Here is a 23,548-nt window from a genome sequence, read left to right on the forward strand (position 1 = left end):
GGAAGGGCCGCGGCCGGTCGGCGCCGCGCGGGCGGGGCCGAGCTCCGAGCGCCCGGGGCGCTGCCGCCGCCGCCGCCTTCTCGCCGCAGGTAGAGTTCGCCGTGCGCGGGGCCGGAGGGGGGATCGGGGAGATAAAGGGCCCACTGCGGCTCGGCCCGGCGTCCCGGGCCCTCTGCGGGACGCAGCCGTGGCAAGAGCGACCTCAGGTCACGGCCTGAGGCCGGCGGGGCCATAGAAGCGCAGGTGTCCCAGCGGGGCACATTCGGGATACTCCTCCCGGCGGTGAAAGCCTCCTGGCCTGCGTGGTCCTTGGGAGGCCGGGTCCTGCTCTCCTGCAGGATTCGGTGCCGGCCTGAGCCAGCGCAGCGGGGCTTTGGTGCTCAGACGCTGCCCTGCTGTTGTTAGCCGTGAAGATCGCTCCGAGGTGCGCCTGAAATAACTCCTGCTGCTCCCGGGAATTCATGTGCACGTAGAAGAGCTGTATCCTGCTAAAGGAGATAGCAGAGCGTAAGAATGGAAACAAACCGAGCGAATGCACAATGTTCCTAGTGTTCAGCTGGCGTCTGTTTCTTTCCAGCTCTGGCTTCTCTGACCGTATGTAGTTGTGCTTATGGGTTAATTTCGGGGTCCAGTTTTCTCCTCATCCTATGAAAACTTTTAGCGCTGGAAATGCATCCTTTGGGAAATTGCTTTTGCAGCTCAATGACTTGTTACCTGAAACAAGAGCTTCCTTTAGTTGGTCTGAACCAAGTCTCTGCAAACTTAATTTTTATGACTTGCGAAGTCTCTGTTACTTTCTTTATCCCTAGCAGTGAAGCATTGTGATTATGTATAAAATAAGCTGTTAGAATAGGTACATGAGGAAGGGTACCAAAATACATTAATATGTGATGTTCAGTGCTCAGTTGGAAATACGAGCATTGAAAGTATTTTGATGAAGAATGTTTATGTTAGATTATGAAGCTGTGTATTTTTTCCCTCAGAAAATCGTGGGAGTCATTGACAGTTGTGTGTTGCCATTTAGAGCATCACAGACTGGTTTGGCTTGGAAGGGACCTTAGAGACCATCTGGTTCCAGCTCCCTGCCACAACCAGGTTGCTCCAAGCCTCATCCAGCCTGGCCTTGAACACTTCTGAGTTATCATTCAAGCACTTATTTATCTAAGTCCAGTCTTTTATAATTATAATGTGAAAAAAACCAGCCAAGGTGAGCTTCTTTTCCCCTTACAGTTTGACCTGTGGAAGAAAATACTGTATTCCCATATTTTGAAAATAAGTGAAAGATTATTTTTTCAAGTCCTTTAAGGAAGAGAATTTAATCAGCCAAAACAGCTGCATTAACAAACAGATCATTTAATTACACAAAACTACTACAGGTGGGAATAGACATCAGTTCTCTTGGATACAGTTGGTGTTTGTAGTTAGAAGTACAAAGCTGAGATACGTTTCTTACTCAGCAGTCAGCACTTTCTTCCTTTCAAATGTGTCCCAATGTCTATAAGCAGAAATGACTTGTGAAATTTGAGGTTCATATATAAAGCAAGTTGAACTGTAGTAATTCCTGCTTTCTGGGATACTAACTTGTTTTCTAAGAATCATGACTTAGTTTCACATATACATGCTGGTACATTGGTGCTGCCAAAAGGAACAACCCACCAAAAAAATGTTATTTATTTAGGTAAGTTTCTTGGCTTGGTTCATGCTGTGTGGTCTTAGAAACAGTTAGGCTGTCTGTGGTAAGTGGTGGGAGATAAGTGGCTGGTTTACACTCCTAAACCTAAGCTGCAGCTGAAAATTTTAGACTGCAGCTTTATTTTCCAAGAATGCTCTTGATTTCTGATTTTACTGTCCCGTTAATTTAACCTTGATTTCTCTTAGGGGTGTTAGATTTGTCTATCTTACATACCCGACATGTAACCATAAAGTGAATACTGAAATACCAGATGAAATTTGTAAAATACATAGGTGCAAAACCCCTGTTTTCTCCTGAATTCCAGGCCTTTGGAATTTGTTAAAAGCTTACGTATGGGTATTTTGTCAAGTTCTTACTTAATTTTCTTTGGAAAAAGTTCTCTGTTGAAAAAGTATTTTCAATGTGGTCTTAAATATGGCATGTTTGGAAAATTATTTTGAAAGTGGCTAAAATTAAATTGCATTATAATTGCTCTCAAGCTGTACTTTCTGCTGATTACTGGATTTCTTAATACTTTGAGCAAAATTTCACTGTTAATTATTGAAATTCACTCTCATGTCTGATGATCTGTTCCTTATTCAGTGAACACCGAAGATATGCTCTCAGACTGTATTTAAAAATATAAAAACAACTACACTCATTTAAGGTTTCAAAACTGTCACAGTGCAAAGAAAGCTTGTGGATGCAGTTATACCCCTTAAGATTTAGAAAGTTTCATAAGAGAAATTACGTTATTTCTAAAATGGTTCTCCAAGGAGGATGGGGTTAGGTGGGTATCCCTTGTGTTTCTTTTCACAGTCCTCATTTATATATTACTTCCCAACTTTCAGGTTTTATTAATATATGGGTAGCATGAGTATTTAATTCACATAATTTGCATGTGCTTCTGAGAGTTCTTTTTCCTGTTAACTTGTCATATTCTTCCTCAGTAGCTGAATCTCTAATTGGTTTGTTACAATGCAAGTATTACAGAAATGAAACCTGAATGGAGAAAGAGTGACTTTTTTGTAGACTGCGTAAAATTTAGATACTTGTTTAATTTATGTCTAATATGAGAAACACTTAACAACGCAGTAGTAAAAGGGACAGTGTGAGTTGAGCTTCAACATTTTTGTTGTTTGTGAAGAAAAGACAGTGCCAAAACAGTTTATCTTGCACCGTCTTATTTCATGATACTCTAAAGAGGCAAAGGCTCTGCAATTTCTTCAATGTTTCACTGTGGTTGCTTTATCCTTTGCCATGGCAGTTGCAGTAATAATTAGTGCCCAGCTTGGACACAGAGATTTGAGTTCTCTGCAGACACGGGGCTCTTTCCCTGATGAGTCAGCGCCTTCAAAATGCAAACGTTTTTTATTTGGCTTTTGGCAGAAAATTCTGTTTCCCTTACCAAATGTCATAGCTATGCTCTCAGCGAAATTGATGCTTGAGTTGTGGAACAATTTTACATTAAAAAAAAATCTGATTCAATTTTCTTTGTTTCTCTTCCTGTTCTCATTTTCCCTTATGTAAAATAAATTTAAGAATTACTCAACTGTCGATGAAGACTGGTTCAAGGAGATTGGAGCTAAGAAACTGTGAAAGCCTCAGAATCTGAGTTCTGAGCAGGTTCAAGGGGCAGATGGTACAAGATGGTACAAGAAATCATAAATTACATGTGATGAGCTAGGCAAGTGTTTACTCTTAACACATGTGACTGCTAGGGAATGGATAAAATCACTGTAATTACATGCTCTTACTGGTGTACTTCTCAAATTCTATCTTTCTCTGGAGTTGGATGTCAGAATAATTGAACAGCAAGGTTATTTGACCCATATCCTGGCTGACTGGGTTGTAGAGTTCGCTCTTCTGGCTGTAAGGATGTTGATGGAGAGAACATAGGTGACAAATGGACACAGGAGAGAGGGGAGGCAAAGAAGCAGTGACGGGTTAGCACACACCTGTGGTTCGTATCTGCTCTTGAAAACTTTGTCCGCCAGACAGAGGAGTTGCTCTTTACTGCGTCCACATCCTTTGCAATTTAGGACTGTTTAAGACTTGAGGCACCTAAAACATTCATTGTTAACAGACAGTTAAAATCCCAACGTGGTTTGTAAATTAGGTTGGGTAAAGACTGCCTGAAGAATTTGCTTAGCATGCTTTTAGTATCTGTGAAGGCAGAGCTGCTTGTGAACGTTTCACTGCCAGCAGTGCTACATTGTGAATTTTTTTACTGCTCTGTTAAATGTGATTTGTTTTGTTATGTTTTGTTAACAGAATAGCAGTTTTGGGTTGTGACAAACTCCAGCACTACAGGAACCAAGGTTTCACCGTGAAGAGCCACTACTTTGACAAGTTCTGACATCAGCCAGTCTTCCTTGAATTCTGGTGTGAGCGAGTCCTTGGTGGAGGTTGCATATATACATGTTTTCATGAAGAGAAGTGAGAAACCAGAAGGTTATAGACAAATGAGGCCTAAAACTTTTCCTGCCAGTAATTATACTGGCAGCAGCCAGCAGATGCTACAGGAAATACGAGAGAGCCTCAGGAATTTGCCTAAACCCTCAGATGCTGCTAAAGCTGATCACAGCATGGGAAAAATGTTACCTGAAGATCCTAGACAAGGCCGAAATCCACCCAAATTCGTAACATATCATAAAGTTTTGCAGGAGATAAGAAACTCACTTCTGCCTTTTGCAAATGAAGCAACCTCAGCTGTCAAAGGAACGTCAGAAGTTAATCGACAAATGCTGCAAGACTTGCAAGCTGCTGGCTTTGATGAGGTGAAGTGTTTTATTTTGAAGATTTGGTGTTCTGCTAGCTATAAACTATTAATGCATGTTGGAGGGGGTGTTGGTCAGGGAACAGCATGATAAGCAAAATGCTTCAAAACCTGGTAGGTTTCTGGTTAGGACATGAAACTGGTATTAGTGGGGAATGTAGAAGAAGACTAGAAGGATTTAGAGAGACTTGGCTTTGTTTTTTTTTAAGCATCTTATCCAAATTGTTGTTATGTGGTAGATTGTTCTAATTACATAATTTAAGGCAGAGAGGACTGGACTCTAGATTTTGCTTTTGATACTTAAAGTAATTTTGGATTGTGCTTAATTAAAATTATGGTATTAAAATATGGTTGTTCTAAATTGAAAGGCAATACCAGATATTTTTGAAATTAATCTGAAAAGTGGTTTCAGAAGGGGAAAAATGAATACACTTACAGCTCCTGTGTTTTTACTGGGACCTGCACATCAAAGTAAATCACACTTGTTTTCATGCCTTCTTTGTAAACCTGGGTACAAAAGCATGTTTAAAAAAGAGCTAGCAAACCACTTATCTTTCCAAAGGAAAAAGGCACAGTACCACAATAGGGATTAACTTTGCAGGCATATACTGCTTGCAGTAGTGACCAGCTCATGAGTTCTGCTATCTGTGATGTGTTGGTATTTACAGAGAGATCTACATCTATCAAGAGTGAACTTCTCCAAAACTACCAACTGGCTTTTCCTCAACAGCATCCCAGTGTCAAGTGCTGATAGTGACTTTTCATGTTCCTTTCTCTTGATCACACAAATGCACAGTCCAGACTGTGTGTCAGGAAGAATGGAAGGATTTTATATTGATAAATAATTTTTTTTAATAATTTGCTCCAGCTCTGTGGTTTGTTGCTGCAGTTGAGGAAGTTTCATTGTTGCAATTGTGTGGGATTTTGGGGCGAGGAGGGGTGTGCATTTGTTTTTTCCAAGTAGACCAGTTCTCAGCTCCATTTTTACAGATTGAGCCTGCAGCTGGTTTTGTGAACTCAAGTTTGTGGTATGTGGCTGGACAATAAACTAGAAAGGTATCTTAAGTTGGTATTTTTGTTGGATCCTTTGTATCTTGAAGCCTTTTGCTTCTACCCTTTGTTCTTGGATACAACTGCAAATTCCCATGACACTTGTGATTATATGGGGCTTTTTTCAGGCACAGTGCCAGGATAAGCCCTTTCTGCCATGTGTTAACCTACAGTGGTGTTACCACAATAGCCCATATGGCACTGATCCACATACGTCACTAGGAGCAGATACAGCTGAAGTAGGAAAGCATTTTTTCTTGGTCGAGAAGTTTCAAATTGTATTAGTTTTTCTTATTTTTTTTTTTTCCCAAATGAAATACCACAAACATGCTGGTTATTTCCCCCCACCTCGCAGGTAATAGGTAGTATTAAGGGTTAAAGTAGAACAGACAGATATCAGTAAGTATCAGGTGGGTGTATATGGATAGTTTTATATGTATGTATGTATATGTATAAGAATCAGGGTAGAATGCTGTTCACTGTATTTGGGGTTTCTTATCCTAAAGAGCTTACAGAAAATCTCTTTTGCTTTGCTTGCTATGTTTCAAGTCCAATCCTCTTATGTTCTGTGTATAGTGATACTCTTTAAGACATTGAATACTTCATATCACATAGGTGACCAAATTTTTAAGCTGAAAATGTTTTATTTGCTTTTTCTAATGTCAGCTGGTCCATAAAGATTGTGACAAGTTTATTGTATAGGTGTTTTTATTACAAAATCCCTTTTTAAGGATTGTGTGACCAAGCTGTTGTATGAATAGCAAGATGACATGATTTACATCAAACTACAGTGCTTCAACAAGTTAACTTTTCTTCTGAACATTGAGACTGAAGTACTGTTTTGGATGATCTCTTCTGGAGAAGACATTTTAAAATTAGTTTTAAAACAATCAAGAGAAATTGATGCTTTGTAAAATTATTTTGGTAAAATTAGTGGAGGCTATTGGGCTAAATAACCATGATTTTTGGTATTTTTTATGATTTTTTTGTAAATCATTTTTTGTATATAATTTTCTCTTTAGGATATGGTTATACAAGCTCTTAGGCAAACTAACAACCGTAGTATAGAGGCTGCCATTGAATTCATAAGTAAAATGAGCTACCAGGATCCTCGTCGGGAACAGATGGTTGCAGCAGCAGCAAGACCTGTAAATGCGGGTATGAAACCACCAGGTAAGTGTATCCATGGTGACTGAGTAACTCACTGAGTATATTCTTATAGGTGAAAAATAGATTTTGCCTTGACATACTCACAGTAGAACAGAAATGCTGAGATACAGGTGTTTTGCTTTTAAAAACAGCATTTTACTGTTATAATCTTATGTAGTCCTTCTGGAAGATAGGTCTATTTGACATGAGTTTCTTAAGCATTGTTTTATAACTGCATGGTTTTATTACTGTGCATGACCATTTTATACAAGGAATGGCATTTAGATCTCATTTTGGTAATTTCTGCCTTGCTGATGTGGTGCCTGTATTTTGTTCTATGTCAAGCACCACTTAGACATAAGTGCTGAGCATAGAATTCATCTTTTAATTTTTTGTCTGTCTTCACACACACTCCCACACAACAGCATACTGTATGTGTATTTTTGTGTATATATGTGTATATTTATATATCTCATATGACTACGATGTTTATATTTTAAGATATTATATTTCAGGATCCGTCTCTGCTTAATTTTCTGCTTGATTCCAGCTTTTGTTTGTATAGTTTTTAAGGCAGCCTTCACATTCTTAGAGATTTTAGAGGATGGACTGTGTCTTTACTAGCAGAGTCAGAATTTTGCCTCTTGCTATTACTGCTTTCTTTACAGATGTTAACACATTTTTAATACAACTTGATGCCTTTTTAGTAGCATACACCTGAAAAAAGGTTAACTTTAAAATGCAGCAGAAATACTGAACTTTTATTTGACTAAAGTTGGGCACTGAGCTGCTAGCTCTGGAGTTAGATTTTAAATTAACAATATAGGCAGGAGGAAAGATTTAGCCAGCAAAGAGTTGAAAAGAACAGTGTTATTTTCCTTTAGTCTGTTCAGCAGGATTAGTTGGTTCTTGTATGAAGTTTGTAGGTAAATTCCACCATTTAGACATAGTTTTCATTGTTACCTGCAAAAATATAGTAATTAACACATTCTTTAAATGAGGACAGGGTGATTTTCAGCAGTTACAGTACTGTATGTGTTTACACATATCTTAGTGTTAACATGATAAAAACCACTGTAAGACTGCCTGCACTATTAGTTCCTTGTATATTTTGTTTATATGATGCAGAATAGCCTCTGTGAAGTAAATATATAGCAGAGTTTTGCTCTGTAAGTTTTGCATTCATCCAGTTTTAGTTTTTGCCTCTATAACACTTTCACTCCAAAAGATACAACTTTTAAAATTAAAATACTTAATCAAATTCTGCATGATGGGAATATAACAAGTGTAGGTCATCTATATGCACATAAAGGTGGAAGCCTTGATTTTACAGCATTCAGTTAAATTTTAGTTTAAGAACACTTAAGGGTTTTAATAGTGTTAACTGTAAGGGATAGCAACATAACATACTTTTCTGTGCTATTACTTATTTTGCATTTGTGCTGAACATTCTGAGAGTTTCTTGTACACGTGATTAAAAATATATTGTGTGACTAATAATTTTGCATATTACCATTTTTTTCAGTTAAATTTTGCGTTTTTTACTGAAGCAAAACGCATTTTCAGAAAAGTGATTTCTAAAAAAACCACTTTCTGGTATTATAGTTTTATAGTTTCAATGTTGGGGTTTTTCTTCTTCTTTTATGTAGACTGAGCATATTAGCATGCAATGCTGTGTATTACTAGAAAAAGTTTTCACATGAAGTACAGTGGATTATATTAGGTCAGAGAATTCAAGTCCTGTTTCTGTAGTAATTAATGCAGAACAACAAAATACTCAAAGCAGTAAATAGGGATAATTTCCAATAATGTGAATGCTGTGTTTTCTTCTCGTGGAAGCAGGGGCTGTCCAGCAGTCAGTTAACCGCAAGCAGAGCTGGAAGGGTTCTAAGGAGTCCTTGGTTCCTCAGCGGCACGGCCCTTCCCTGGCAGAGGGTGTTGTTTATCGCTCGGAAAGTCCCAGCTCCCAGCCTGATGTAGGAAGACCATTATCTGGATCTGGCATTGCAGCATTTGCTCAGGCTCATCCTGGCAATGGACAAAGAGTGAATCCCCCACCTCTACCACAGATAAGGAGTGTAACTCCTCCTCCTCCACCTCCTCGGGGACAGACACCCCCTCCAAGGGGAACTACTCCTCCACCTCCTTCCTGGGAGCCAAATTCTCAAACAAAGCGGTACTCTGGAAACATGGAATATGTGATCTCCCGTATTTCTCCAGTGCCACCAGGAGCATGGCAGGATGGTTATCCACCTCCACCTATGAATCCTTCTCCTATGAATTCATCCACACAGGGTCAGAGAGGCATGAGTGCTGTCCCCATTGGCAGGCAACCGATAATCATGCAGAGTTCTGCCAACAGCAAATTCAGTTTTCCCTCAGGAAGAGCTGGAATGCAGAATGGCAATTGTCAGGCAGAATTCATAGTTCACCAGAATGTGGTGTCTGGAAATACGGTGAGTCGCCAGCCACCTCCTTACCCAATGAATCCAACTAACAGGCAGAGTCCCACAGCACTACAGATGCAGGCAGGAGGATCTGCTCCTCCTTCAGCATACACCAATGGGAATCTTCCACAGGCAATAATGGTGCCAAACAGAAATAGTCACAACCTGGAACTTTACAACACAAATGTTGCTGGAATACCTGCATCCTGGTCACAGCCTTCTCCTGTGCAGCCACAGTCGTCGCCGGGCAATGGGCACGACATGCCTGCATGGCAGCCCAGCGTTCCTGTGCGGTCAAACTCCTTCAACAACCATCACGGCAGCAGGCAGAGTCACTCTGGCAGCTCCCAGCCTTCGGCCACCACAGTGACAGCCATAACGCCAGCTCCCATCCAGCAACCAGTGAAAAGCATGCGAGTGTTGAAACCAGAGCTACAGACTGCCTTGGCACCCACTCACCCTTCCTGGATGCCGCAGCCCGTGCAAAGTGTTCAGACCATTCCCTTCTCTGACAGTCCCTCCACCAATATGGCAGTTATGTCTCCTGTTGCGGAGGCTCCGAATTACCAGGGTCCCCCACCACCTTACCCTAAACACTTGTTACATCAGAATCCTTCTGTCAATCTGTATGAGGCGGGACCCAAGCTCAGCAAGGAGGAGCCACCTCCTTTATCCAGGGAGGATGAGAATGAAAAGAATTACGAATGTGTTGATTCAACAGATAAAGAAAAGAAACAAATTACAACCTCACCTGTTCCCGTTAGAAAAAACAAGAAAGATGAAGAAAGAAGAGAGTCTCGCATTCAAAGTTACTCCCCTCAAGCTTTTAAATTCTTCATGGAGCAGCATGTGGAGAATATACTGAAGTCACACCAGCAGCGTTTGCATCGGAAAAAACAACTAGAGAATGAAATGATGCGGGTAAACTCTTCCTTCTTTCTAAATCTATGACTAAACTATTCCTGTATTAGTTTTATGGGATATGTCTTAATTGAAGAATTAAATAGTACAGATAAGTAGGACATTTAGAACTGTGGTACTAGAGTCTGTTTTTATTCTTTGTATTTAAGATGTGGCAAGTTTCTTCCTTGTCTTGTTTACATATTTAATTTTCTTCTTAGAAATTGATTTTTGTTTTATTTAAGTTTTTTGCATGTCTAAAGGTAATTCATATGGCCAACATACAGTAAGATGACGGAAGCAAAATAATTGTTGCATGAACTGAGATGTAGCTTACATGGCTCATAGCTTTTTGTTATGGGTTCTGTTTAATCTTGATTTTTGAGTTATAGGCAACATTTTAATGACTTCTAAAAATATTTCTGTTTTTTTTTTTTTTTTTAATAAGTGCTGAAGGTACAAGCAAATTTGGGACAAGTTGCAGGCTGGCTAGTGCACATATAGACACCCAAACAGTGATATTTTTTACATTCTGCAGTTTGTTACCAGTATGGATAGTTTTTCTAAGTTCAAATGAAAAAAACATTTAAAGGTTAGTTGGGTTTTTTTTTTTTTTTAGAATGAAAGAGATGGTATCTTTTGTCTAATTATTTTGTAATCTGCACTGTAAATACATCTTTTTAAACAAGAGCAATTGAAGGACATAATTATAAAACAAATACATGTGAAATCAACTTTTTTTGTGCCTGCATTGAGTCAGTGGTCCAGTTCTAGTATTTGTGTTCTGTTAAACCAAATCAAAAGGGTAGAAAACTGGAGCTGACAAGCATATATCATTTCAAAAGAGAAAACAGTGAGAAGTAGCAAAACAGATTTGCAGAAAGATGAAAGAGATGTGTCACACATATATATTTCTTAGCAATTGTAGTTGAAAGTTTGACATAAGCATGATGTTCCTTTTTATTTATTCTATAAGTATGTATTTGGCCTATGCCTCTTTCTTGACATGCTGTTTTTTAAATCTGTGTTTTCTTACTCTTTGAAAATTCTTAATGTAAGCTGTAGTCTTTTGTAAGTGTTTGCTTAATCACGAATATGTAAATGTTAGCAAGATTTCATCCTGGAACTCTTACTAGATCTTTATTCTTAGTCTTCTCTCTTTCCTTTTTCACTTCACTAACAGCTGATTTAAACTGTTAAGGTGTGGGAAGCTTTCCTGAACTCTGTAGCCTCCATCCCTGTGTAGACAAGTAAGATTCTGAAGCAACAGTGTTTCTTAAGAATAGCATGATCCCTTTTTAGAGGGCTTTGCATGCGATCCTGCATCAAAATTAAGCATGAATTTATTTTGGCTATTTTTGAGTACTTAAATGTAAGATTATAATTAATGTTGATTTGCAAACTTCATTTTCCCTTCTTACTGTGTTGTGTTCTGTGGTATCTCAGAATAAGCATTACTTACATGAAAGCACTGATATAACTTTCCTTGATATTTTTCTTGTGCTTTTAAAGCACTTTAGTAGGCGCATTTTATAATAGTTACAATATTAATGCTAGAGTTTTAATGGTTTATGCTAGATTTAAAGCTGGGATGTTTAATTACAGGCTGGAGGGGGGGAATATGGGTTATTGTGCTGCAGCAGACCTCTCCTTTTTCATAAGCATGCAGGAGAGGAATGCCACAACAATAAAGTATATGTTGGGTCTTCATGAGAAGGAGAAAGGGAAACATGCTCATTACTTATTTTCAGAAAGTTTTAAGAAGATTAAGCAAATATTGATTCCCTTCCTCTCTCCCCTTTGAATTTTGAAAGAAAAAATGTCAAAATGCATCCCTGTGAAAATACCTGCTTTCACCAGATGCTGTATTTCTAGCATGTGACATATTTCCATGGTGTCAGGTCTCCTAGGAGTTGAGTGGTCTCAAAAATGTTTGATTTAAATGTGTGAGTTTGGCCAAGAGTTATAATAGCTGTCTTTCCTGCAAAGAGAAATTTAAGTCACCCTTTAAGGCACAGCAAGATGAGAAGGAACCAGAATGAGAGCAAATTGTGTGATGATAGAGAGAAAGTCATGAAACTTTTGGTGTCTGACATTTTCTTGAAATATTTATTGAAATATGACAATTTCTTGAAATTGGAGATATATGTGCAGAAAGGTTTGTGCAGCTCTCAGTTTGTCAGTTTTTGGTAAATGCTGAAGCTAAGGAGAATTCTGGGGAAAATACAGTAATTCAGAGAGAAGGTTTGTAATTAACATTTGGTTTAGTAAATGACAGGGAAAATTAAGGTGGGTTGAGGAAAGAGATGACAAATTGCAGTACTTGGGCTAGTTTTTTATGATAAAACTGTTCAAAGGCAAGAGCTAGAGAGCAGGTAGAAGAAAGCAAAGCTACAAGGGTTTTGGAGACTGTATGTCTTGCAGTGATTAGATATTGTATTGAATCTCACTCCTAGGGGGTTGTTGCTGTCTAGGTTTTATTCTTTGCCACCTTTGTCAGTGATGGGTGGGGTTCAGTTTGTGTCAAGTGGGTCTGTACTGAGGCAGACTTCAGGGTTCAGATGGGCCAGAAGGTGGTGACCCACCATTGTCTGAACTTTACCAAGCCCAGGTCTTCAGTTGTCTTCTTGACATTTGTAATCCTTCCTTCTGTGTTGAAGTGTGCCTTAAGCCTGTTAGTTCAAAGAAAACTTCAGATGTTTCTGTCTTGGAAGGCAGTATGCAGATATTCCCACAATAAGACAATTTTTTTGATCCAAAATATGTAGTTGAACCTATATCCCGTACCAGTCTTGAATCTACAGCTAACCAGTCCTAACTACTGCCTGTCTGATGTCTACAAAAATTTTTGTTTCAAATTTGAGACAGCCTTCCTCATTTAAATCTTACTAAATTTGTCTAACTTGTGAAGTTCCTTTGGGTAGGCAAGCATTTTAAATGCATTTTCCTAATTGCATCTCCTTTGAATCCATTTTTGCTATGATGCCTGTAAGAAATTTCTGTGTTCTAACAATATTTTCTTTAATAGGTGACATATAGTAACTCATGGAAGTATTTTTAAGATACTGAATGATATCTAATTGATTTTTTTTGTTGTTTTTTTCTCAGTCACATCTATTATATTTTGTTTCAAGTTATGTTGGAAATTAGGCAGGGCCAAAGTAATCTAATAGATTAATATACAGTCTATACAGGCCTAGACTAGTTACTTAGTCCTATTGATGGTTTGACTGCTATGAAGACAGTATCTCAGATATTTGAGACTTTAAATAGATGGAAAAAGCAAGATTTGGTATCAAGAATTGATAAGATGTGACAGTAAGAAATGGAAAGCTTTTAAAATAGTGCTTGATTACAGTGATGTTTGCAGGGGTTCAGTGTGGGCATGTTTGAGTTTATGATCAACATAAAAAAATAAGGGAGTATGCTATAGGTTAAACTTGGAAATCATTGGTGTGGGATGGTGATTTCAAGCCAGATAGGTAGATAAAATAATTGAGATTCTGTGAGGAAGGTAGCATATAGTAATTTGAAAATACTGTCAGAAAACAAAAGAAGGAATGAACATCAAGCTATGTGGGGATTGTGTCACAAAGAAAAAAATATAAAAAATTGAAGACAGATTCTATTCACATTAAAACAAAGAAGAATGATTATTCTGATTCCAGGCCCTAAAATTTGCCACAAAAAACTGCACCAAAATTGAATGGGACTTTTAAGGGAATTGAAACCAGCAAAAATATACCAGGAGGGCACAGAGGTTGGAGTACAATGAGAGTGATCAAGAATGTGGTTCTTGTAGATAAGGGTTTCAACCCTGTGGGTGATGAGTTGTGTGTGGCCTGTGAGTGTTTCAGCTGTCAGAATGTTGGTGGCATTGGCTGGAACACCAGGGATGTTGAGTCAAGATAGGGATATGTTACACAGATGGGAGCCAAGTGAAGATACTGTCAGGAGGAGTGAGCCACTTCAAAAGGAAGTGCTCTGCTCAGCTGGCTCCTAGGTAGAGTGGAGAGCAGTGGTGAGAGTGTGAGCAAAGTGGTGCATTATGTGATGAGAGGGAACGTCAGGTTCAGGCTTGTGGCAGAGGCATGGGCTTGGTGTGGGCGGGCAGTAGGAAGCAGTGCCAGTAGGATCTGTTTTGGGAAGCTACACATGGGAGAGAGTGAGAGGGAGTCCATATTCCCTTCTGCAGCTGAAATTCTAGAGCATTGTCAGGAAGTTCAGTGACTTCTCCTCCAGCTAGTCTGCCTTTTCTGTGGCAGCTCCTTAGCCCTCAGCAAGTTACAGCTCCTAGACATGTTTTGGCTTTCTTAAACCATGTAAGGAGAATCAGGGAGGCAGCTGATGCACACTGTTACTCAGATGATATTTTTTTGCAGTGGATTTTATCAGTAATTTGTAAATTACCTTTCTTAAGAATGTAGTAGTCCCTTCTCTAGAACCTTCTGGTGCATGGCACCTTGTGCATTTTGCTGTTGAAAATGATCACATTTCAGTTTTTATCACTCCTGTATGTTTTCATAGAATCCTAATATGTAAATTAAAACCAAATCCCTTTAAGTAATATTTCTTGTGCTGTGTATAAGTATTTGGTTTGCTTTGCCTAAGCCTTGTAATTAATTATGAGAAGATCACCAAGAGTTAAGAGTACTGTTCACTCTTCAGATTTAACTTTGTTTGCTGCGCAGGTTGGATTGTCACCAGAAGCCCGGGATCAAATGAGGAAAATGTTGTGCCAGAAAGAGTCAAATTACATTCGGCTAAGAAGAGCTAAAATGGACAAGTCAATGTTTGTAAAAATTAAAACCCTGGGAGTTGGAGCATTTGGAGAAGTTTGCCTAGCAAGAAAGGTGGATACTAATGCTCTATATGCAACAAAGACTCTGAGGAAAAAAGATGTCTTGCTTAGAAATCAAGTTGCTCATGTTAAAGCTGAGAGGGATATCCTTGCAGAGGCTGATAATGAATGGGTGGTTCGCCTGTACTATTCATTCCAAGATAAGGACAATTTGTACTTTGTAATGGACTACATTCCAGGAGGTGATATGATGAGTCTCCTAATTAGAATGGGTGTCTTTCCAGAAAATCTGGCACGGTTCTACACAGCAGAACTGACATGCGCAGTTGAAAGTGTTCATAAAATGGGCTTCATCCACAGAGATATTAAACCTGATAATATCTTGATAGACCGTGATGGTCATATAAAATTGACTGACTTCGGGCTCTGTACTGGTTTTCGATGGACCCATGACTCAAAATACTACCAGAGCGGTAAGAGAAATACAAATATTCTTTATAAGGAATTGAATTATAAATGAGTAGAAAGATGACTGTGCTGTTTCCTTTATGAGAAGGTTTAAGTAGGCTTTTCAAAATCCTACTTCATTACTTAAAACAACAGCTAAAGAAAAAGCTGGAGCAGAAGAGAAATCAGTTTTGGGAGTGGTAAAATACAGATTATGTGGCAACTTGTTTTTAGTTTGAAAAAATAAAAACATACCTTCAAAAACAAGGTTTAAATTACTTTTGATTAGTTTTTCTCAAAATTCATGTATCTTAGGCCAGACTGTTACACAGTCTCTGGTGAGAAGATAAAGATTTAAAATCTGCTTTTATTTTTTGATGATTTGAATGTTAGAGGTTCTTTGTTTATGTAAGTGTAAAAGCAATATAAACAGTATACACCCAATTTGGTGATGTTAAAAAAAATCTGAAAGGTATTGAAATTGATACTTTCTCACAGTTATGTCAAAAACTAACTTAAAAAAATTGTGTTCTCTGAGGTATTTTATATAATAAACAAAAATCAACATCTTGATTTTGATTTCTGTTTTAACTGTCGAGTATTGAAGCTGAAACAGATTCGGTCTTGTAACACGAAATGTTAACGGATAGAGAAAATGTTGTATTAGATAAGAATTAAAGTAATCATCCTCAGTTTTGCTGTCCTTGTCACTCCATGGCAGGTGATCATGCCCGTCAGGACAGTATGGATTTCAGCAGTGAGTGGGGGGACCCAGCAAACTGCAGGTGTGGGGATCGGCTGAAGCCGCTGGAGCGCAGGGCTGCACGGCAGCACCAGCGCTGCCTGGCCCATTCCCTGGTGGGCACACCCAACTACATTGCCCCAGAAGTGTTGCTACGAACAGGTAACGAATGCATTTTTGTACTGCAGTCTCACTGCAGAGTAACTGGTATTCAGGTGTCCTGCTTCACCTTTCCCACACTCCTGCTTTTCCCAAGGATGCGATATTTTAACAGAAAAATAAGCAGTTGTTAATATAGAAATCTTAAATGAGTATTGAATAGAATTGAAATCTCTTATGATCTTTTTTGTTCTTAGAAATTAAAAAAACTACAAAGGCTCGACTACCTTATTTGAACTTTATTTCAGGTTACACACAGTTGTGTGACTGGTGGAGTGTTGGAGTAATTCTCTTTGAGATGCTAGTGGGGCAGCCTCCATTCCTGGCACAAACACCACTGGAAACACAAATGAAGGTAACTGTTAAAAGTATTAATAGTCTGAAAAAGGCTTGAAACTTACATAGTCTTGCTAATTTGTAGTGGAAACAAAGGAGACGTTTGAAAGGGCTGCCTATCCAAGCATGTTATAAACTGTGGAGATTTTAAACTTTATGTTACTATGGAGTTGCACTTAATTTATAAAGTGACTTCTAGAATCACATTTGTAACTTATGTGGTCATGCAGTAACCGTTCCAACTAAAAATACTATCACATCTCAGCCTTTCACTGTTTGTATCTGTTCCAGTTGTTACTCCCTTTCCCCTTCCCTTCCCCTCTTCCAGTGTCAGTGTGTTCTTTTTCCACTTCTTGGCTTCAATGCCTGTTTTCCTGCAGAGGATTTCCTTTGGTGAGGTACCTGCAGGTGCTTAGCATGGGAAGGTGGAGGAGCAGTCGATGACTGCTCAGGGCGACTGACAGCTGAGAGCCTTTCCTTCCTGAGCCCCTGCTGTTTCAGAGAAAGCATCAAGGCAGTCTGCTACAGGTGTCATTTTTGCAAAACTGTATTCAGGTGCACTACTCACATGTAGTGCATTATTGATTTGTTTTTTTTAACTTGGAATCTGTTAGTCTTTACAGTATGTCTTATAGCTCAAAACTCATCTCCCTCACCTTTTTAGGATTGTAAGGCATGTGCCTAATCTCAGGTTCCAGGTGCTGGATTTTATGGTATCTCTGTTGGTTTATAGCAAGGGTCTTCCATGCTAGATTCTAGTTTAGATTGGAATATAAATAAACTTGCATTTTGCCAGATTTCCAGACAACATATTCCTTGTGTTTCTGAAAGAGCAGCTTCATGTTTTCCCCTCCACTGTGAAAAACCTTAGACCTACTGAACTATTTCTTTCTGGTCATTTGTTTTGTTTTGTTGTTTAAATGCATTTTTTCCTTTTTGTGAAATTTTAAATAAAAAACACATCTTTTTGCTTCTAAGGTTATCAACTGGCAAACTGCACTTCACATTCCACCTCAGGCTAAATTGACTCCAGAGGCCTCTGACCTTATTATTAAACTCTGCCGAGGGCCAGAAGATCGTTTAGGCAAAAACGGTGCCGATGAAATAAAAGCTCATCCATTCTTCAAAACAATTGATTTTTCAAGCGATCTACGGCGACAGTCTGCTTTCTACATTCCCAAAATTGCTCATCCTACGGACACGTCCAACTTTGATCCAGTCGATCCAGATAAACTGTGGAGTGATGATGATAAGGAGGGGAACAGAAACGATACCCTCAATGGGTGGTACAAAAATGGAAAACATCCTGAGCATGCTTTTTATGAGTTCACCTTCCGAAGGTTTTTTGATGACAATGGCTACCCGTACAACAATCCAAAGCCCATTGAGTATGAGTATGGTAGTTCCCAAAACTCAGAACAGCAGTCAGATGATGATGATGATGATGATGAACAGGCAGGTAGAGGAGTTCAGAGTCGTGATCTGGTTTATGTTTAGTAGAGGCATGAAGGTCAAAAATTAAATAATCAATTTTGCAGCTATAGCTTTTGAAAAGTCTCTTCCTTTAAGAGAATTGAAAGAATATTGCTAGGGTAAATATGGGCACCCTTTTTTTTAAATGCTAAAAAAGTTATTTCTTCAGTTGCCCTCTGTACATTTTGTTTCCTTAGAATACAGGGAAATCCTTCTCAAAAATTAATTTATTCTAGTGATGTTAATTGTTTAATTTAGAAGAGATTTGATGTTAGGTAAAAAAAAATCACGTGAATATTGTTATTGGTGGTCCTCTGTACTCTAAGTACTCAAAATAGGAAATAGTGATTTTTTTTTTCCCTAAGATGCTTGGTGTCTATTTATACATATATTTAATAATTTTAGAGAACATATATCTGCTTCAGAATTTTTAATCACAGTTTTTCCATGCATTGACCAAATATAAAACCTACTTTATGCTAATAAAGTTCTCTGATACATTTCTGAAAAGAAAAAAAAAGCTGCTGTACCCTGACTTCTTACTGTATTTAGCCTTATTATTCACAGTGTTGGAAAAGCAGCCACTTAATCTGGTGAAATGTTTCCAGCTGCTGTGGGAGTGGCCTAGTTCTCTCTCAGCTTAGAAACAAGAAAGTGTCAGTCTTGGGTATAGTATGAATAAGATAATAAAACATTAGAGCTAGTATTTTGTTAAATAGTAATTGGATTTGATATTAGTAAAATGTAGCGTGTGACTGATACTCTCAAAGCAGGACTGCTCATTCAGAAACGACTGTCTCCCGGCATCAGTTGTATAGATGTGAGAGGAAAAGAAGCCTTAGAAACAATACTTTCTGAAATCTAGTTCAATTTTCTGATTACAACCAAACTGTAAAGTGTGTACAGTGCTGCTTTAGTTGGAGTTTTTAGTTTGAAAAATAAATTTTAGATTAGTGTCTTCATGATAAATTTGAGATAGTCATGGGAAAAGATTATAAATTATGACTTTTGAGACTTTTTGTGGAGATCCATTTCCCTTGGCTAGAACAATTATCCTCCTGGTTACACAGGCACTGAGAAAGGCTGTGCACAGGTCTGAGCTGGCAGTACAGTTTCAATCCTCTTTCACAGCCTGGTTCTGAACAGAATTGGGAACTTACAGCTGTGCCTGCTGCCTTCTGCATTACTGTTTCCATAATTTCCAGCAGCAGATGCTCAGGTGTTTCCTAGGGTCTCCTGGTGGGAGGGTACTGAGCTTGTTGAGGTTATGTGGAGCAGGGATGGGAGCATCACTAAGCAGCTTCACTGAGACAAGATCAGGAGTTAGTGTTGAGAGGCAGAAAGAACTATGTTTTTGTCTCTATCCTTCTTTTTCCTAAAATAAACCCAGTGGTAAAAAAAAATGTACTATTTTTAGTAAACTTAATGTCTTTTGAAGCATTTCTTCTTCCTTGGAATTGAATTCCAATGGATAATCTAATAACATGCATGTAAGCATTACTACTTTCCTAAATTATTATTTGTGCCATTGCACTGGCATTGCAACTGTCTAAATGTCATGAAATTGGTGTTCATATTTGTTCTTGAAGCGAGCATCAGTTACCAGTTTACTTTTCACACCAAGCTCGTTTGTTTGCTTATGGCCATTTGTTCTCTTTCTGTGTTCCAGTCCTGTGTCTCTCTTTGTGCAACTAGTGCAACTGTCTCTAGTACTGTCCTAAATACTGGACCAGTGAAGAAAGTGCTTGTTGGTTAGCATTTGGAGTTTCCTTTCTTGTAAGTGTGGTCATTTGAATGATCCAGTTTCTAGTGTGGTCCAAAAATGATTTGTATTGACATAACTGAGGAACTGCAGCAGGTTGGCAGTGAGGAAACTTCTTAAACATACTTTGTCACAGGAGAAGATGTTTGTGGAAGTTCACCCCACTACTGTGAACAGTTTATAATGGTTAGAAAATGGTTATGAGAAATTGTTTTCTCAAACAAGTAGTTAGTTAGTTGCCTTCTATAATGAAAATGAGTTTGCAGCTTAATAAAACTATTCCTGTTCTGCCTTCCCCACAGCTGTTCAAATAGAGTAGCTTTTAAAATTAATTTCATTTAGCTTAATTATTATAAAATGGCTGCAGTGCATAACTACTCCATTTTATATATTACGTAAAAAAAGATTGCTTTTCATGTAAATAAACTTTAAAGATTATCCTCCTTCATAGTAAGTATCCCAGTAAAACTGGTCTACTTGTCTTGGAGAAAAGTATAATATATTGCTGGTTAAAGGTAATTTAATCAAGCCCACCTCACCATTTTTGAAGTGTGCAGAGAAAATAATGTCAATTCATTAAATTGACTCTTAAAATTGCCTTTTCATCTGAGTATAGCTCTCATCTGCCTGCACTATACTATGGTGTATTCCTGTTTAATACTATTTCTGATCTTAAGCAATTTAAAAATAATTCTAAAAAAGGTAAAAAATGTGTCCTGTAAAGGCACCATTGCTCTAAAAAGAAAGAACAATTTTTTAAAGGAAGTTACTGATTCTTTTAAGGACATGTGCAAGTACTGAAATATTAAATACTCTTTTGCCTTTTTTAAACAAATACAAGAAGTGCTCACATCTTTAGAATTTGGTAGATGCACCTGGCATTTTCTAGTATCAGGTGTTAGAAGTTGTAATGTACCTTGTTTGAATTTTGCCACCTGTATGCTGCAGTATTATGTATTCCCTTGCAAAAAGTGCAGTTTGTTACAGTCCAGGTTCTCCTCTGAGAAAGGTAGTTACACGTGAATGTTGTCACAGCTCTCCAGCACGCTCTGTCTTACCCATGTTTTGAAACTTGACGTTTCATACATAGATTCGGAGTCTGTTGAGATTCTTCGTAGTTGCTGCTTAAAACATGGGTGCTTCACTGGTGACCTACGATGGGGATTGGTTTGTACAGGCAGTGGAGAAGAGAGGCTCCTAGCCAGCAGCTGTGGAATTCTGCAGTAAGTTTTAGTTCAGGTTACTTTTACTTTGTAAAGCATGAAAACAAGTTTCTCTTTTATGTGCCCTTGTATACATATTAATTGTATTTATAAAATGTTCTATAATCCTATAACTTGTACTGTAAATACTATTTGATATTCAGTGGCATTCTATCCTCGGGCAGGCCCTCTTGCTGTATCTTTTCTTTCCTCAATTTGTAATAGAATCTATAGAATATATGGCTAGAAAGCCTCTTTGAGACTGATGTATCTTCCGCTGTTGCAAAAACTGTGAGTGGGAATGATTTATTTAGACTCCTTTTAATAGTTTTCAGCTGATAGGCAGTGCAGTGGGTGGGTGGGTTCTTAGATGATGCTGCTGTCACTGAAGATACTATTAAGCTTTTGTTTCAGATGTTGTGGGTGTTTCAGATCAGACCTTTAAATCTGTTTGCTTTATTTCAGCCAAAGCAAAAAGATAATGAACTGGGTCAATGTCATAATAAAATGTCTGAATGCCTTAAGATGCTCATGATAAAGGCACTATTCAAGTTTACTGATTTATATATATCTATACAGATATATATAGACATATTCTGTGTGTATATGTATATATAATGTCTTTTTTGTATTATAAGACTGTCAGTTCTTTTGGATTCTCCAATTAAATGCATAGACCATCTCCCACAATTCTGCTTAAGAGGATCATTCATTCTGTGTCTATCTAGTAAACTTAAAAATCTCACATTATCTCATGGCCATAGTAAGTTATTCAGTGTTTTTTTGAGTATTGTCTCGATCATGACCTGGGCATCCCTTTTTGCCAGGTCTCTGAATTCCTGCAATCCAGCTACATGTCTGCCATGTGATCTTCCAGTGCCCATTGGCACATTTGGGTCTTAGGGGCTTATGGGGTGGTGGCTTGGACCATGGTATGCAAGACTCCAGGTGTTCAGATGAAAAGAATGTGCATGTTTGCTGACTTTTCCAGTAGGAACACTGGAGCATCCATCCCCTTCATCCAGGAGTGCCAGGTTTCCAGTTTTTCAGTGCCCAGCAGTTGGGCAGTGGAGGCTGCCTTGCCCCTGCTGACTGAATGCACAGCATGTGTGTGTTTGACCTGGGGGATGGGATGTGCAACCTGGTGGTTGCACTGACACCTTCTTAAAAGTTGTTTCAGAATAAGAGAGAGAATTCCAGCTCTTGTGAGCAGCCTAACTGAATTATCAGCTACTGGTAGTCGGTGACATTCCTGAGTTATAGAAACTGTTCCTGTTTTCTCAGGATCAGTTTCTGTAGTGTAACACTTGATGGAATGATAAACCCCACATTTAATCTTTATAAGAAGTGAAAATCATCTTCTTTAAACACTAGATTCCCAGTTGCACTTATTTTACTGTCCTTCACATCCCTCTTCTACAAGTCCCATTTATGCTGCAACAACTCTACTGTTTAACAATAAAATGGCACAAGTTTAACAGCAGGAATGCTGTTGTACTTGGCTGTCACCTCATGTTTGTAACCTGTTCTCAAAAGTATACATGTTGATGTTCAAGAGTTCAGTTTGTTTTTTCCATGTCTTCTGCTGCCTCTTTCATCAAAATAAGTAAATATTATAAATTACTGTTATTATTATTCTTTATTATGCACACATTATGTACCATTAAGCTGTTCCGTAAGGGGACAATGTATCACAGCTTTCATCTCTATGGGTCTTTGTGAAAATCCCCTTCTTTAAATGCACATCTCAAAGTGCTAAAGCAGAAACCAACATGTTATTGGAGAGACTGAGTTATAGCCTAATTTTTCTACGCATGGAGGGGAGGTTATGGAAGTACAGCACCATTTTTTATTCATTAGCTCACCTACAAAAGGGAGAAAGGAAATTCCTCCAGCTCTCATCAGGCAGGTGATGTGATGTGATATATTTAAAATTTTAGAAACTCATCAGCAGCTTTCTGTGTCTTTACAGCTGAAGTAATGTTGGAATGATTGTTTTAAGTGTAGACTCGTTAAAGGGATAGACTAAAACTGCCAGTTTAAGAATGGGTAGAAATAGAATAACAAGACGAGTAAGAATGGACGTGATACACTTAATTAAAGGATAACATTCTGCTGTGGGGGTTTGGAGTTCACCCTGAAGGACTATCATAAACCTCCTGCATTGTGCCCAACCTTTAGATCCTATTTGTTGCTAAGCAGCTGAGTCTATTTAGACAGGTGACGAGGCACTGCTTCATCAGGGACACTTAAGGGCAGTTTCCTGGTCTGACTCCGCTCGGCAGCAGGTTTACCTCAGCACTCTCAGATGCGTTTTCATCCAAAGTTTGACGGGGTGCAGACAAGTCACAAAGAAAGAGCATGTAGATAAAAGTGGGCACTTGCTACTCACTCGGCAAAACTGACATTTGTGAATTACGGAATTAGCCGACGGGAGGTCCTCTAGGACGCCAGGGCGGGATGTCGGGTGGGTGCACTAAGGCAGGGTAATTTGGGTTTGTCATATTTGGGTGATGAAGGCACAGAACTTTCAACGCACAAGCATTGGTGGTTCAGTGGTAGAATTCTCGCCTGCCACGCGGGAGGCCCGGGTTCGATTCCCGGCCAATGCAGTTGCTCTTTTCTCGCC

The 23,548-nt window shown here is 38.6% G+C and overlaps 1 protein-coding gene and 1 non-coding gene across 7 annotated transcripts; both read left to right on the forward strand.

Moving 5' to 3' along the window:
* Positions 1 to 13: 13 nt before the first annotated feature.
* LATS1 (large tumor suppressor kinase 1) lies at positions 14 to 21,664 on the forward strand. 6 transcript variants are annotated; one of them, XM_015620931.3, is made up of 8 exons: positions 14 to 89; positions 3,947 to 4,452; positions 6,524 to 6,674; positions 8,490 to 10,018; positions 14,689 to 15,271; positions 15,967 to 16,149; positions 16,395 to 16,501; positions 17,461 to 17,985. In XM_015620931.3, exons 2-8 carry the CDS (start codon positions 4,102 to 4,104, stop codon positions 17,977 to 17,979), a joined length of 3,423 nt encoding a protein of 1,140 aa, XP_015476417.1. In that variant the 5' UTR covers positions 14 to 89; positions 3,947 to 4,101; the 3' UTR covers positions 17,980 to 17,985. The 6 variants fall into 6 exon arrangements, with proteins under 6 accessions (XP_015476417.1, XP_033368660.1, XP_015476418.1 ...); XM_033512769.1 differs by lacking the exon at positions 14 to 89 and adding an exon at positions 138 to 1,207; XM_015620932.2 differs by lacking the exon at positions 14 to 89 and adding an exon at positions 138 to 594.
* Positions 21,665 to 23,460: 1,796 nt separating this feature from the next.
* On the forward strand, positions 23,461 to 23,531 carry TRNAG-GCC. Its single transcript has one exon. It is a non-coding gene; the product is annotated as a tRNA-Gly (tRNA).
* The last annotated feature ends 17 nt before the right edge of the window (positions 23,532 to 23,548 follow it).

Source organism: Parus major, chromosome 3 (genome assembly GCF_001522545.3).
Source record: "Parus major isolate Abel chromosome 3, Parus_major1.1, whole genome shotgun sequence".
Lineage (NCBI taxonomy): Eukaryota > Metazoa > Chordata > Aves > Passeriformes > Paridae > Parus > Parus major.